This window comes from Doryrhamphus excisus, linkage group LG3 (genome assembly GCF_037039965.1).
Source record: "Doryrhamphus excisus strain RoL-2023G ecotype Guam linkage group LG3, RoL_Dexc_Guam_v1.1, whole genome shotgun sequence".
NCBI lineage: Eukaryota > Metazoa > Chordata > Actinopteri > Syngnathiformes > Syngnathidae > Doryrhamphus > Doryrhamphus excisus.
In genome coordinates this window covers 13,599,449-13,615,007 of record NC_136359.1, presented here as the reverse complement: position 1 = coordinate 13,615,007, position 15,559 = coordinate 13,599,449, and the positions used below count along the sequence as shown (strand labels likewise).

Genomic DNA, 15,559 nt, shown 5'->3' with positions numbered 1-15,559 from the left:
GCTGAAGGTGCAAGCATCCCACGACAATTAAAATACAAAACCATATAGGAATACTGAAATGACATAACAAAAAATGGGGATGGGGAAGAACATTATCAGATTTTAGTTACTACCAACCAAAACTGAACACTACAAACACTGACATCCCTGTTGGGAAATTAGAATGTTTTGCTTAAAAAAAAAGAAAAATCCTCAATAGATGGAATGGCTGCAATTAAAACTTTTATTTGATGACATGCACAATGCAGTGAAGCTCTAGAGTGTAAAGTGAAATAGCCCACAAAGTAGAACTTAATACATGAATATGACTTTAAAATGAGATTAAAAGGATGCCAAATAAGTAATTTCAACTAGAGAGAGACCCAATTATGAGACATAAACAGAGCAATATCATTGCATTGCTGTTTCTTCATGTGCAGTCTCTTCTCAAAGGAATTTAGTAGGACTCTGGACACATTATGTCCTTTAATTAGTGGAAAAGTGACATTTTTGGAGTTTAATCAAATAAAATAGTCCGCAAAGCAGAGCTAAAAGTACTAATATGATGTCAAAATAAGGTCACCAAATAAAAGCGTGGCAAATAAGTCCATCAGAGAAATAAGAAACAATACTTATACTTAACTTATACTTAAATAATAATACCACACAAATGTCCATTTCTGCAGGATTTTTACTGGCTTGGTCTACAGAAACAAATAATCACAGTGGTCTCTGATTACTGTCTCGTCACAAAAATATTGGCATTAACAGATGTGGCTGTAAGCAACCTCTTGATGTAGCTGTTATTAACTCCACAAGATGACAGGAATTACATTTGAAGTATCATGGGTGGTCAGCATTCACCAGCATTATCGGCTTGTGCAGTTGGCCACTCAGCTGTGTTGCACTTGCTGTACTGTTGTTTATGGTATTAATGCTGACTGAGCAGTTTTCTACTTCCGTTATTATAACGTTGGCTTGGTTGCCACTGTATTGCGCAATATACATGTGTGGTTGAGAGCTACGTCTTCCTTTCCACTTTCTCGTGAACTCCAAAACATTCATTCATTCATTTTCTACCGCTTATCCTCACAAGGGTCGCGGGGGTGCTGGAGCCTATCCCAGCTGTCTTCGGGCGAGAGGCGGGGTACACCCTGGACTGGTGGCCAGCCAATCACAGGGCACATATAGACAAACAACCATTCACACTCACATTCATACCTATGGACAATTTGGAGTCGCCAATTAAACTAGCATGCGTTTGGAATGTGGGAGGAAACCGGAGTACCTGGAGAAAACCCATGCATGCATGGGTAGAACATGCAAACACTACACAGAGAAGGCCAAAGGTGGAATTGAACTCGGGTGTCCTAGTTGTGAGGCCTGCGCGCTAACCACTGCAGCCCCTCCAAAACATTAATAACTTGAATTTATTTTAAAAAATATTATTTCCAATTCTAACCCACTTTGCTGACTTGAAGTTTGGGCATAAAAGGACTTTAAATGAAGGTTGTCTTGGAAAGGTTCAATAAAAGACATACTCAAGTAAAGAACACCTACGATCAATTAGCATTTAGCTACCATTGGATCGTATGGAAAAATTGTAAATGCATTTTCAGACAAGCAGCGTGTTTTCACCGTCCACGGACGTGGAAACGGAATGTTAACACGGCCCCAGTCTCAGATAATTGATCAACAATTTACATTTGTACAACTTAAGTGCTAATCGTGTGTGCGTTACAAGTACGTCAAGTGTATACGTACTTAAAGCAGGAAGAGGACCGGATATAATGCTTGCAGCGCCCTCTAGGCAACTGCTTAATCAAGGCTGACAACATCTTTAATTATCATTTGATGAAGTAAAACTGGGGGAAATGGCAGACCATTGCTTTATATTAAAAAAACAACTGCCCCTCGCTTTCTGAAAATGTAACTCTCATACAATCTTTACAATTGCGAGACCTCAAAATGAATCACTTTCTACTCAAATCGTGATTAATATGTTTACCTACAACGGGGACATTACTTTGGAAGAAAGTACTCCATGACGTGACGCCTAGCACACTTAAATGGAGATTTATACAGAAAAGTGTGCTATATGAGAGAGAAAGGGAGGTATGGACCCCCACGGAGTATTGATGAAGTGTTGTGTACCTGTGATGTAGTCACGTAAAGACTCTTTCTGAACTTCCCTCGCCGTATCTCCATTTCAAGAGCCGAGCAGCGGGCAACAGTGGCTCTCGTTGTTTGATTCCGGCAAAACATCCTTTCTTGCTCGCACGGTTCTCCGTTTTCTCCACCGGGCGTCCACGGACAGTTCACCCCGAAAGCAAGACGACGAACACGGATCCAGGTGTTACACACACACGGCGACCCTCACTACAAGGTAAAAGTCTAAAATAACGTCGATTCAAATGTAGAAGTTGTAACAGGAGAAGAAATAAACTTTCCCTTTGACCAAATGTGTGTTCTCTGTACTCCAAAGTTTGCCCTGCCCCATTCACATACACTTCTACCGGTAACGTGACTGGCCGGCCCACTTCAAAGAAACTCTCTTAAAGTCCGGACAAGTGAAATTAGTGTTGGTATGTCCTTAAATCACAGAAACATAAATCAAAACTAATTAGTTTTTTTTAAATCAAGAAGTGGATGGGGAAATGATTTCCATTTTTTTCCACCATATATTTTCTAGTGTAACAAAAACAGTGTCAGGGCCCCCATAGCTTCAGTATATGTCATATACTGTATTAATATTTTGTCACCTTTAAAAGTGTTAATCTTGCCTGAAATTTGCATACAAAATTGAATTGTATTAAGATTTTAGGCTAATTTAGTGAGTGTTGACGATTTTATTTGTTCCACTAATAATTAATAGAGGGCTGTAAAAGCGGCCTTCATCTCCATTGTAAAGAAATAACCCTACTTAATTTATGAGGCTGGAAAGTGACGAGCAATCTGCGGCAGCAACACCAGCAATGTACTGAACCTGCTGTGAGTGGAATTCAGAAAGGTCAGAAGGTCGTGAAGGATCAGTCCTCAATTAAGCAGAGGCCGCATCCACAAAAACCTGCTGGGTGGATGGACCCTTGATACTATATGCATGCTGGCCACAGTCTTGTATAAGGTCATATATTATAATAATGGGGATTCACATTTAGTGAAGACCCGTTGAGTCAGCCAAAATGGGGCCCTAAGGTCCAAAAGCTACGCTGCTCCCATTTGCAACCTTCCTGTCTCCACAACAGGCACTGTCCCAGACATTCCTAGCATATTATACCTCATCCTTACATTATCCTGTAAAAGTAGGTGATCCTCTAGCATTACAGCAAACCATTTTATCTTCTCAAAGAACAATACTGACAAAGTGAAACTTGGATATATAGAGTAGTCAGTGTACAGCTATATATATCCATCCACTCAAAAGGAGTCTATACATTATTGTCTAAATTAGTGATTCCCAACCACAGTGCCATGTGAAATGATCACATTTCACTTAATTTGTCTGAAAATTATATATTTATATTTAAATAATGTATCTTTATTCATCTATCTGTACCAGCTATGTACAGTGACCGACAGAATCAATGCTCTTCCACCGGATGTCAGGAGGTACATAATTAATTTTGCCAGTTACTATGGTACCCATTATGTTATTGTATGGTCATATCAACTCGTACTTCGGTACGTGATAAAAAATAAAATAAAAACTTAAACTATATTATGAAAGCAGGAAGTACTGATTGTAAAAGTACCAGATGGAGGGGTAGGATTTAATAAGCTTTGCTTCTTCCTACTCCTTTTGGACATGTGGAACTGCAAACTGATTATGTGATGCACTCAATTGTAATGTGATGCATGTTCAAATGAAATAAAACCATTACCATTACCTTGAAGGTGTGTTTAGGGTCATTATCATGTTGGAAAACTGCCATGCAGCACAGGGGATCATGCTCTGCTTCACAATGTCACAGTTCATGTTGGAATTCATGTTTCTCTGAATGAACCGCAGCGCCGCATTGTCGGCAGTACTCATACTAACTCTAACTCAGATCATGATGCTGCCACTAGCATTTTGCTATACTCACTTGTGTTGTACGGCTACACAAGCTGAACACTGACTACTCTCAACTAGATCCAAGTTTTATATTTCTATGCTATTGTGCCTTGAGATGATATACTGGAATAAAACTGCTCGCTGAAATGATACTGTATTCTTAACTTTTTTTCTCATCTGATGCTATCCTCAGTTAGAGTTAAAGGCTTTTGACCACATTCTTAAATGCAGTGTCCTGATGAGTAGTTGCATGTGAAGACATTGAAAGGAGGTTGTCCCCCTTCCTTGAGTATCTTATTTTAAACCAGGATGTTTGTTGACGGGTGCTTGTGTAAATAGCTGAAGGGTCTGCATCTCATGCAGCAATGCGATCTAACTCAGATGTGTGTGTATCGCTCCCAGACTGTGTGTGAATTGCAGATGATGTTTACAGGCTGGTCAGTAGGGGGTAGGCAGACACCGATGGGGTGAGGTTTGAGGGATGCTTTTTTCTTTTTTCTTTTTTTTCCAAACCAGGCCTGGCCCTCTTTCAAGTCCTCTCGGGGGCTCCATGCGAGGCCTTTGGGCAGCTCAGAGTCACACAGGCAATGTGCTTATGTGCACGCCTTGTCACGGTACATTTGTAAAAGCATCTGGAAGGAAAAGATAGGTCTGCTTTTATCGTTACTTGATATAGTGCATCTTCTGTTTGAAAATCCTGCAAACTATATAGTTTTCTCCTCATTCTTCCCACTCTCTTAGCAAAAAAACAATTGTGACAGCTGCACCAGTCAACACTGACTGAGTAGCAGAAGGCTACAAAATGCCAAAAACAAAGGAGCGGCTGATCATGGAGAGAGAAAATGCTTGTGGAGCAGCTGGAGGATGATCATATGGTGCAAAAAACATGGTGGGAACATCTTGCCACAAAACAAAATTTCACCCCTCTTTCTCACACCTACTGTAAATATGCTGTATGACACACCGCCCACCAGCTTAGATACATATGAGTTGGAGTAAGCTGGGTACATGTCACCAGTATGGGAAATATCCTTTCTAACTGACTTGCCTTTCAATGAACCAAACTATTGAGAGCCCAGTAGAATGACTGTGGCTTTTTAGGCTACTACAATTACGTGGTTGGCTATGGTCTAAATATAAAACGGCATAGTTGTAGTGCTTCTACAGCTCTTTTAACAATATCAAACATATTTAGGACATTAGGTAAATCAGACGAAATAAAGAATGAATGGAAACCTAAATGGTGGTCAAAGTGACAATTATTTTCCAATACGCAGAACATTTTAGCTCATCATTCATTCTGCTCATACGTAATGTGTACAGTACGTCTTCATACTGAGGAAAGTGAACGCACCATTTACTCCATCACTTATAAAAGTGCAATTGATATGCAAACATGTGCCATACTCATACAGTATTTATCTGCATATTTTCTATTTGTAGTAAATCACTTACATGCCAATGTCCTGAGGGTTTGCAGATTGCATTTATGAGCATGTACGTCTATAATCATCAGGTCTTCCATATGTTCCTGTATATATCCTGATCCAGGATGTGAAACTGACAAATGGGAGTGATGCTTTTCGAGCTGGAGCTAAAATTTAGGCAAGAAAGAACACCACATTTTATCCATATATGTTTAGACTGCTTCTGTTTGCATCATCCAACGTCAATTTGTGTTGTTTATGTCAAAGCTCCTCACTTTTACTTGACTACTTTAGACGAGTCTGACTTCTGCTGGACAACAGATGCCATTACATGAATTATATGTCATCAAGTCAGTCTTTTGCACCAGCCTAACAGTGGGTACACAAGCTGATGAGCGCATCACACTAAGGTATGTTGCTCATAAATTTAATTAAGTGAGGTCGGTGTGACATGCAAAGGATAATTTAAGTGACTGCTGCACTGTAAGAAGAAAATACATGAATAAAGCTGTTTTAATATCCTTTATTTAATCTATGTACAGAGAATACAAAACTGTCCTCACTCAAATGAGCATTCAAAAAGAGAAATCTCTCACAGATCCTGTCATTTTTGGTGCGATTTGGCCCACTTGGAAGCTTCTTTGCGTCCTTGCTTTAAACCCTAGAAATGATTAACACACAAAATGACTCTGAAATGTATAATGTATACAGTACACATTGTTCTTTATGTAGCAATCCATACCAAGTAGTAGCCTGTGTGATAACCACTCATGTACCAGGAGATGAGCATGCTGCCCATGGCCTCGTCATCCCCCATATCTGGACTCATGGGTGGAGGTGGAGGGATCATCTGAAAAGAAGAAAAAATGATGAATCAGAGCAGTCTGCTGACCTTTGGCCGATTACTCATCTACATCACTCTCATTTGAGTAAAAGTATGTCCAAACTCACAGGTGGACCGAATTGCATCATGGGATGCCAGGGGGGAGGTACAGGCTCATGACCACCAGATTGCCTTTTTCCACCCTACAATCAAAATAATTACAAGAAACCCGTTGAAAACATTGTGGCATTACTATCATTAAACATTTGGTACTGTATCAAAAATGATTATATAACAGAGCTGTATCGAAAAAATGGCTTTACAGTTTTAATTGACCTTTCTGAAGCATTCATTTAGGCATATGTTAATATTGTGATTGTGGTTTGCATGTTTAGGCTACCCCTTAAGATACAAAAAATATCAGGCCACCCTTGTTGTTTCAGTTTCTTGTTCACTTGAATGCCTGGTACAACTAAAAGTACATTTGCTTGGACAAATATCATCTCCACATGCGTAAATTCCACCCACTCCGGCAATTTAATCCACTGGCTTGTTCTGAAAGTCTACCACATTTAATCAAATGATAATGCTGCACTGTTGGAGCTAAAATGATTGACTCTATAGCAGGGGTGCCCATTATGTCGATCAATGGCGAAAGCAGTGTGGGCCAATTGCATGCGTTATCCACATTATAAACCTCCCTTTTTAGATGTCATACGACATCAGTCAGATGACAATAAGCTTCCATCCTGATTTGCTGTTGCTCTTCTCCACAGCAAAAATCAAGTGATGAACAGACGACTCAATAAGCAGCACAGTGTCCCAAAAAATGTATATACCATTGAGCAGCTGCTAACTCAATTATTTGTTTGTTTTCTTTGCAGATTAAACCCACTGAACGGAATGATGGCAGCCAGACTAATCAAATAAACAACAAAGGAAATTTGTTTAAAAAAGCATGATGCATGCATGCAAACACCAAGGGAATTGTTTCGTGATATGTACGTGATACCATTGCTTTGCCGCGTGAGCACTGTCTGGACCAGAAGAGATGTCAGTTTGAGAACAGGAGATGACAAAACAATAAAATTATGTTTGTAAATTCTACTACATTTTGAAAATTGAACAAATTATCATTTTTACTTTATTTATTATTATAGTTTTAACAATAACTGTAAGTGTGTATACCTTTGTTTTGGGACACCCTGTATCTATGTTTATAGTAGGAGGTAGAGCTTTGGGAATTGGTCATTTTAAAAGTGGCTTGCAGGCTGAAAAACTATGAGCACCCCTGGTATAAAAGGTCCCCCCCCACAATAATTTTGTACCAATCTGACAAAACTTTGTTTTGATCTTGCACAGAATGAATAAAAAGACTAACGACTAAATCTAACGAAAAAACAAATAGTTCTTAAAGAAACTATTTGTCAGCATGCCATCTTACCTGTCTGAATGGTGGCATGGGAGGGAGGTTGGGTGGGAATCCCGGACCCCACATAGGGGGAGGAACTTTGTAGTCTTTGGCCTTTTGGGTTTTACTGTGTATCTGCTGTTTGAGGTGGTTTGGATCTGTTGACCTGCTGTCACTCTCCTCTGTTGATGATTCTGCCTCGTGTGGCTGAATTGGGGGATGGGGTGGGCATAACATACAAAAATATATATATTAAAAAGTTGCCATAGAAAAAGTGGAATTAGAGGATTAGATGGAAAAATGGTAGTGGTGTTTTTGGATTCTTACTTTGTCCTTCTTCCCCACTCGATTTGAAACCCTTAAAAGTACTAGTATTAGTTAGCTTGGTGCTTTATATGCTAGTGGCGACCATCTCTCTTGTCTCTACAGGGATCCCCATAGCCTGCACCATGTGGTGTAAACAAAGAATAACAAGTGTAAAGGTGACTATAGAGGCGTTATTCCATGTATACGGGGCTCGAATAATGGTAAACACTATATTTAGAAAGTCCTAAACAGGTTTTCTATGGTCTAACTACATAAATAATCTGTTTATTAATTTTGAGTCCTAAAGTCATTTATCATTAAATGAGGGCTGACTGTATACAGAAAGTGACATGAACTAAGCACTTGAAATCATTTAGGGGTATCCCAATACTTTTCTCCTCATCGTACATGTAATTTGTACTCAGTTTTAAAGAGGAACTGCGCTTTTATGGAATTTTCCCCATCATTCACAATCCTTATGTAGAACATTATTTCCCTTTTCTGTGCATTAAAACGCCATTGGAACACACCTAGCTCGACTACGAAGCCCTCTAAGAGCATTTATCATTTGACAAACATGCTATGTTCATGCAAGAACAAGTACATTGATGATAACAAGTACCTTGCCGTATTTTGATGATTTAAAACGTTACCGAAACATCTCTCCTCAGCGCATTGATTTCACATCAAGCATTTAGCTTACGCTAATAATCATTCATTCACCGTCAATCATTTTGTGTTAGCTGCTACAATAACAATATCGCTGTAGCTTGGTTAATATAGAAGTCTGTTATGTAAATGGAACATTGTTGGCGTTTAAAGGTTTTTTTAGAGGGCTTTAGTGTCAAAATATATATTTCCCATTACACCAATTATTAGCAAGCTCTTATTAATGTATTCCTTGCACTAGAATGCAAAGAAAAGGGAATAAATATGTGTTCATGTTTCACATAAGAATTGTGAATGATGGGCAGAATTCAAAGTGTATTTTTTTCATTTTTACAGTGGTTAACTTCCTTTTACACTGGAATGATGAGTAAGAAGCTTCAGATATGCTTTCATTATGGTTATCATACACTCCACCTTGTTAATGGTTTCGTCATCACCCTCAGAGATCTCTGAAAGCAAGTCTTCAAGGTTCTGCTCCTCCTCATTGCCATAGTCTGTGTAAACAACTACGCATGTGCCTTTGTTCTCATCCAAAGAGGAGATGGTAGCAGAATATAGTTGGCCATCCTCCGACCAATAGGCACAGCAAGAATCTCCAACCTGCCACTGTGACAAAAAAAGATTATACATTATAAAATGTAAGGTCTTCATGTTTGGTATATACCAGTGGGAGGGTGCTTCAGTGCAGAACACCCATTTCATATCCACACCTGTTTATCTGTTGCATTGGGTCTTTTCCTGCTGTTCTTCTTTTTATTGTTCTTTCGTTTCTTTCCCAGGGGAACTTTGTCCGAATGCTGAGGCACTTCTTCACCCTTCAGGGCAGTCTGTCAACAAGAACAGACCATGTGAGTAACAAACACAAAACAAATGGTATTTCACCACCAACAAAAATTCACTTTGGATACCTTGAATGAAGCAACAGCTTTATCGTAGGCTTTTATCAAGGCTGTATCATCCCAAATATCAGAGTCGTCACTCTGGAAAAAAGAATGATTCACATTTAAAGGAGGAGGCGTATACAGAAGTTAGTCTGACAACAGATATGAAATTTTTACACCCCCAAGCAGTATGCTCAAAGTTTTAACAGTAAAACAAGCAGTAATTTATTTGTGCAGGGTCCATGGTTCTGCATACCGTCTGGACATCATCACATTGATTACGCTGAACCGGCTTCATGGTTCCACTAAATGTAGTCTTCATTTCACTTTTCCTTCCTTTACAGCTATAATACGTCGCAGTTTACAGTGGTGGTGAATGCACTTCACCACACTAAGATGTATTCATAATGCTCAACCCCTTTTTCTCCATCTGAATATTACCTACGCCACTAGTAATATTATTCCGTACATTCGGCTCCAGCCATGGTCTGCTAGCTTAGCATGGTACATAGCTCCTTATTTTACACAAAAAGCAAAGCGTCCAAAAATGTTTCAAGACTTGTGCGTTATAATTGTACAGTCTGGTACGACTCACCTGTCCATCTCCCCTCGTAAATAACACTTCTTTGCATCCATTCGCCATTGAGAAAATATTAGCTTTCACAGACAAGTGCTAAACAACATACGGAGATACATGCGTCGAGCATGAGACGTCAAATCAGCGACATGACGTATATATTATGCGACGAGGGTTGGCGTGGCAACGCTCGGTTGTTGTGTGTACATGATTACTCGAGCTGCGGTGATTTCTAAGTGATTAGACTATTCAGGAGATTTGCATTTGGGTTGTTTCTTATTCACTGACGATGATTGATGCCTCTCTTCGTTCTTTGGGTGCAAAAGTTGTTGTTGCCGCATCCAACGATGAGGCTCACCCTCCAGAAAATATCATTGACGGGTACGTGTCGTGTTGTGTTTTTGTCTCGTTAGGATTGGTTTTAGCTTTTCAGTAGATCGTTTTCTAATATATGGAGCTTTCCGATGTTACCCAGTGACATTGTGATGTATTGCAGTCAATGGTTAATATGAGTATTACTTATATTTTGTCTCTTTCAACCAGAAACACGCAAACTTTCTGGATGTCCACTGGGATGTTTCCTCAAGAGTTCATTATTCGCTTTGCTGAAATGACAAACATTTCCTCAGTGACATTGGACAGCTATAATGGTATGTTTGTAGGTCAAATATTTGTGAAATGTATTTAAACGTAACAGGACATATACGAACCCATCAGAAAATAGGTCCAAGTTAGATACAATGAAACTTACCTGCCTGCCCACTGTGGCAAGTGTCCTTGCTAATTCACAAACTGTCGGTCCAAGTGCAAGTCAAGCTTACTTAATGCAGAAAGTTTCTTTTTAAGGCTCCAGGTTGTCATAAAAAAGAGGGGGGGAAAAGCTGCTTTATTCTGTAATGATGCCTGGAGACTAAGGCAAACACATGACTCATGTAGTTTCTGTTAGAAATTTCCTCCAAGGCTTTGTCCTAATCTAAACATAGCCATTGTTAATTTCATTTTTTGACTGGTCTTTTTCATTATGTGGTGAAGGAATTAATTATTCTGGACAGGGCTGATGACTCTCCTCTCCTCTCCCATCTTTTCTTGCAGTCAAACACCTAAAAGTAGAAAAGAACTCATCACAGAATGCCTCGCACTTTGAGTTAGTGGCAGAGAAAGGTAGGAATGATGAATGTAGACGTGTTAGTCACCCACTTGTTTTTCTTTTAAACCATAATGAACTTTTCCTCGCAGAGTTTAAACCCACTGAGGGACACCTTCAGTCAAATTCTATTTCGGTAGGATGAAACTAAACAATCAAGTGTTACTTTTAAATTGAATGGACCTAAAGACAATTTTTTAACAGAACTGGTTTATTTTTTCCCCCCAGCTAAATGGAACCAATGCAACTCACCTTCGTTTCATCATCACCTCAGGATTTGATCACTTTGTCTCAGTGCACAAAGTCAGTGTACAGAAGTGACACACATATTTACTGTTACTGTCATCATAGTCAAATGCATTTGTGAATGAAAACCGTCCCATGTTATTTTGTAAATAGTAACATTTTTTTTTCGATAGCGGAAAAAATGAGTCATACTCAAGCTACAATTTTATTTATTGAATTGCTGTCTTTTGGCTGGAAATGACACAAGTGGCAAAAGACAGTGAGAACCTGTGTTAGAGAAAATAATAACAATATTTCTTGTTTTTTCTCATAGTTTTTCTTGCCACATTCGTGGCATTCCCAGCTAAAAAAATACCCTTCACTCAATGAAAGTAGTTATCCCTTGTTTATTACGGTTAATTGGTTCCAGAACAGACCACAATAAGTGAATTTTCGGTGATGTCAGATTCCCTCTTTATGAAATATTTTCGTCAAACCTGTTCACAACTTTCTGACTGCAGTTGTTAACATTTTTACAGCCATCGATACATGATATAAAACCCATAAAGCCACCATTACACTCACCAAATACATGTCACCCAATATAGTGCATATAATTAGAGAAAATAAGCCATTTAAGACATAAATGAAACTCAAACTAATGTCTTGCAATGAATGTGTACCGTTGAATGAGTTTTAGCTGGATTACGCAACAGTCGCTGTATTATTATTATTATGGTTATTATGTTATTTTTGTGCCTGTTATGAGATAATTCAAACCTGCAAAAAAAGCCTGTTGTTCTGGTGCTTCTATGTTTCACCTACTGACACCTAGTGACCGGTGTAGAATAACACAATTGGAATGCATCTCCTTAATGTTTATTTGTACTTTAGTTGATTTTGTCGTGTTTATGCATGTAAATACTTAATTTAGGCAACCCCCCTCTCCCAAGTTAGCTTAAATGTGTTTTATTATTGTTTTTGTCCACTAATAGGCTGTATTCAACCATGAAACAGCATGAATAATTTGAACATTTTAACCACAATGTGAGAAGGGGTGACTATACTATACATAAATATATTTTCATATAAGTAATTGATTAATATATGTTGAACTACTGAATGTTGAATTGGTTATATGAGCAAAACATGTCCTTCCTTCAGTTTTTCTGTATGCCACCCTCATTTTCTAATAAAAAAAACCACAATGACAACGGAATATATTTTTCATTGATAATATGAAAATGCAATTTCTTCCAGTTTTTTGACACATTCCCTTTAACCAAATAGAAGTTTACTTGCTAAACATCTGACTGGTCTATGAATAATTGTGACTCAATACACTTAGCAGTGATGACGATGTTGGTAATATAAGCCTGGTAGCTTGTTAACTCATTCCAAACATTTGTATGGGATCTGATAAGAACATTATAATAATATGTGAAGAAATTATATTCCAAACAATTTCTAGGCAGGAAATGTATGTCTATCGCAGCATGAGGGACAGTTTTGTACATTTTCTATTTTCTTCAGCTCAAATTAATTAACGATATGGATTCACTTCAGAGACTGTTTTCATCTCTTTCTGCTAATTTGGCAAAGCTTTAGAATAAAAGAGTTGGATTATGATGAATGGCACAAATACAAAGGGCATCTCTCTTGCTCACTCTCTCTTACAGACACAGTTAATTAACTAATTTTCAGCAGAAGGACAGAAGACTTGAATTGGCATCTGGACAGACCCCCCACCCTATGTGCAGATATTGACATCCCCCATAGAAATAGGGGGACCATGGGTGATGCAACTGGGGGTTGGGGGAACCAGATGGTTTCCCAGCCAACCAGCATGTCTCTAAAGACTGCAGGCCTATTCTCCCGCTCTAACACACAAACACACATGCTTGCACGTGTATAGCCACACTTTCACTACTATCTCCTATCTACCTCCACAGCCATGTCATCTTATCAGGTTGAGCAGCGTGCGAGGACCCTTTGGGACTCCCTCCCCAATTACTTTGCTGACTACAGAGGAGCTTGGGGACTTGCTGAGGCAGTGTTTGCTGTAGCACGCTCCTCCAAATAAACCAATAAAAGTGTAAAATACACTCCTAAATAACAAGCCCCCTGATATTTTAGGAGCAACTAATTGCTCAGGGGTATGACCGCGATATAGTACATATGAGTATGTGAATGTAATGAGTAATGAGGGCAAGGTAGCAACCGATACAATGTTATTGACTCATCTATTATTCACCAGCATGGCATATTTATCATAATGTTAGCGGGAGGACTTACGTAGCTCCTGAAGTACAGCAGGATTTCCATCTACCACTTTCAAAATATAATACAGTTGATGCAAATATAGATCTATCCAGAGATAAAGGTTTGCACATGCACCACCCATCTACTGATGAATTTGGCTCCCCTTTGTGCTTGACTGTCAACCGATCAGGAGAATCACAGCAGGATATGAGAGTGTCATTATCATGTCACTGCAGGGCAGCGCTAAATGATCAGCCGGTGTCTTCACATGGCTGTCTAACGGCTGTCCAATGACACCGTGACACGCCTGCTAGACCACAACTCTTTATATCATGAAATACTCACTACATTGCTACTATATTTATACAATATCATATTGTTATATTTTATTATATTTTATTATACAGTATAACAGGTTTTTGATGACTCTGCTTGAGTGATCCCCATGATCTTAAAATTGGCATCCCAACTCCTTTTTTCCCTTGTGTGTGTGCGAAGGGGGGGTGGGGGGGGGGGGGGGTGAGGGACAGAAAGAAAAACGTTTGGTGTCAACTGTTGGTTTGCACGAGCCAGACCCCTGATATCACATGACGTCAGTGTTTTTCTGTTGAAAAATACTGTCTTATATTACTATTAGCTTGGAGAAATTGTGTAGTTAATTAACCAATATGGTTCCTTACCTGATAAAGGTCTAAAGACAATGAGCTTGGCCTAAGTACAGCACACAAATCTCTGCCAAGGCTGACAATTGCAGGGTTGGAATAGCCCCGATTTGCATGCATTCTTCATTGAGAAGTTAAGGAAAATGTCATAAAATGCCCTTTCTCAAAAGCCTGAATCTGCACCTTTCATCCAGATCTACATTTAATGGGTTCTTCCCTGGTCCATGTCCTGCATCCTAAGTCTACTACATAATAATAAACTTACTGCTGTCCAAAGAACACTGTTGGTATAGATTATGTGGTATAGTGACAAAGACTCATGGCCCCTCTCTGCTCTGTTAAACTGACTCTGAATATGTCTTATCAGTTTTGTGTGGTCTTCCATGCATGTCAACACAAAGCCCATGTGCGCGGGTCTTAATTTGATTTCACTCCTGATTTGGTCCAATCAGCCCAGTTACGACAGTGCAAGCTGGAGAACAAGATGATTAGACAAGAGGGAAACAATCCTTTTTTATGTGAAAATCAAAAAGGCGCAAATAGCAAAAAGAGTCGAGCTGAGGCTGAGCAGTACTCAGAGACAGTGGTAACTAAAAATCAGAATACCCTAAAGGTACAATTTGGAATTGGATCAAAATGATGCCTTAAAAGCCATCTGCTGGCAACTAGTTATTTGCTATTCGAGTTGAATAGAATGGTACCTCAGTTTTGGTTTTTGACTAAATTTGTTGCCAAAAATATGTCTTGGTTTTCATATACTCTCTCAGATATTGTATAGTCACACAGTGCACCTAATAAACATGGTTTTCGTCCATTGTTCTTGCCACTATCATTTATTTGGCACCATTGAGTTTACATAGCAATCGTGGCTAACTTCTTTTTACACTTTTGTACAAGTTAACATTAGAAAATGTGATGCATGAGTGCATTTGTGACACGATTGGTACTCTCCCATATGGCCAAAAGGTGAGTCGTTGTGTTTTATATTAATTTCATTATGCAATAGTCAACATATTTGTACACTTAGGTCACTTTTACCCTGCTTTTGAAATCTGTCAAGTTGCTTGTTGCATAGCCATGTTTATCTACTCCCCCCAAAATTTTAAATATTAATGTGTATCATCTAACAAGTGTAAACA

General features: G+C 38.9%; 3 protein-coding genes across 6 annotated transcripts in view; 1 reads left to right on the top strand and 2 right to left on the bottom strand.

The window, feature by feature from the left end:
* rtkna (rhotekin a) overlaps nt 1–2,446 on the bottom strand; it is a 59,543-nt gene extending 57,097 nt beyond the window's left edge. For all 4 annotated transcript variants that reach the window (XM_058070632.2, XM_058070633.2, XM_078789687.1 and 1 more), the window contains exon 1: nt 2,134–2,446. In XM_058070632.2, coding sequence (XP_057926615.2) covers nt 2,134–2,244 — 111 coding nt within the window. In that variant the 5' untranslated portion in view covers nt 2,245–2,446. The remainder of the gene's footprint in view (nt 1–2,133) is intronic.
* A 3,521-nt stretch (nt 2,447–5,967) lies between these two features.
* smn1 (survival of motor neuron 1, telomeric) lies at nt 5,968–10,314 on the bottom strand. The gene is made up of 8 exons (XM_058071752.2): nt 10,146–10,314; nt 9,578–9,649; nt 9,380–9,496; nt 9,084–9,275; nt 7,728–7,901; nt 6,412–6,486; nt 6,203–6,310; nt 5,968–6,121 (listed from the first exon to the last, which is right to left on the bottom strand). Exons 1-8 carry the CDS (start codon nt 10,191–10,193, stop codon nt 6,065–6,067), a joined length of 843 nt encoding a protein of 280 aa, XP_057927735.2. The 5' UTR covers nt 10,194–10,314; the 3' UTR covers nt 5,968–6,064.
* Nucleotides 10,287–12,630, top strand: hspb11 (heat shock protein, alpha-crystallin-related, b11). The gene is made up of 5 exons (XM_058071754.2): nt 10,287–10,508; nt 10,671–10,777; nt 11,220–11,288; nt 11,364–11,407; nt 11,500–12,630. Exons 1-5 carry the CDS (start codon nt 10,417–10,419, stop codon nt 11,590–11,592), a joined length of 405 nt encoding a protein of 134 aa, XP_057927737.2. The 5' UTR covers nt 10,287–10,416; the 3' UTR covers nt 11,593–12,630.
* Nucleotides 12,631–15,559: the final 2,929 nt, after the last annotated feature.

What these genes read in the sequence shown, in the direction of transcription:
- hspb11 (XM_058071754.2), top strand. Translation starts at nt 10,417, where the DNA reads ATGATTGATGCCTCTCTTCGTTCTTTGGGTGCAAAAGTTGTTGTTGCC. An exon ending in GACATTGGACAGCTATAATG is followed by an intron (nt 10,778 to 11,219) that starts GTATGTTTGTAG and finishes CTTTTCTTGCAG; the next exon opens with TCAAACACCTAAAAGTAGAA. An exon ending in TGAGTTAGTGGCAGAGAAAG is followed by an intron (nt 11,289 to 11,363) that starts GTAGGAATGATG and finishes TTTTCCTCGCAG; the next exon opens with AGTTTAAACCCACTGAGGGA.
- smn1 (XM_058071752.2), bottom strand. Translation starts at nt 10,193, where the DNA reads ATGGCGAATGGATGCAAAGAAGTGTTATTTACGAGGGGAGATGGACAG. An exon ending in CCATGCCACCATTCAGACAG is followed by an intron (nt 6,487 to 7,727) that starts GTAAGATGGCAT and finishes TTTTGATTGTAG; the next exon opens with GGTGGAAAAAGGCAATCTGG. An exon ending in ATCACACAGGCTACTACTTG is followed by an intron (nt 6,122 to 6,202) that starts GTATGGATTGCT and finishes AATCATTTCTAG; the next exon opens with GGTTTAAAGCAAGGACGCAA.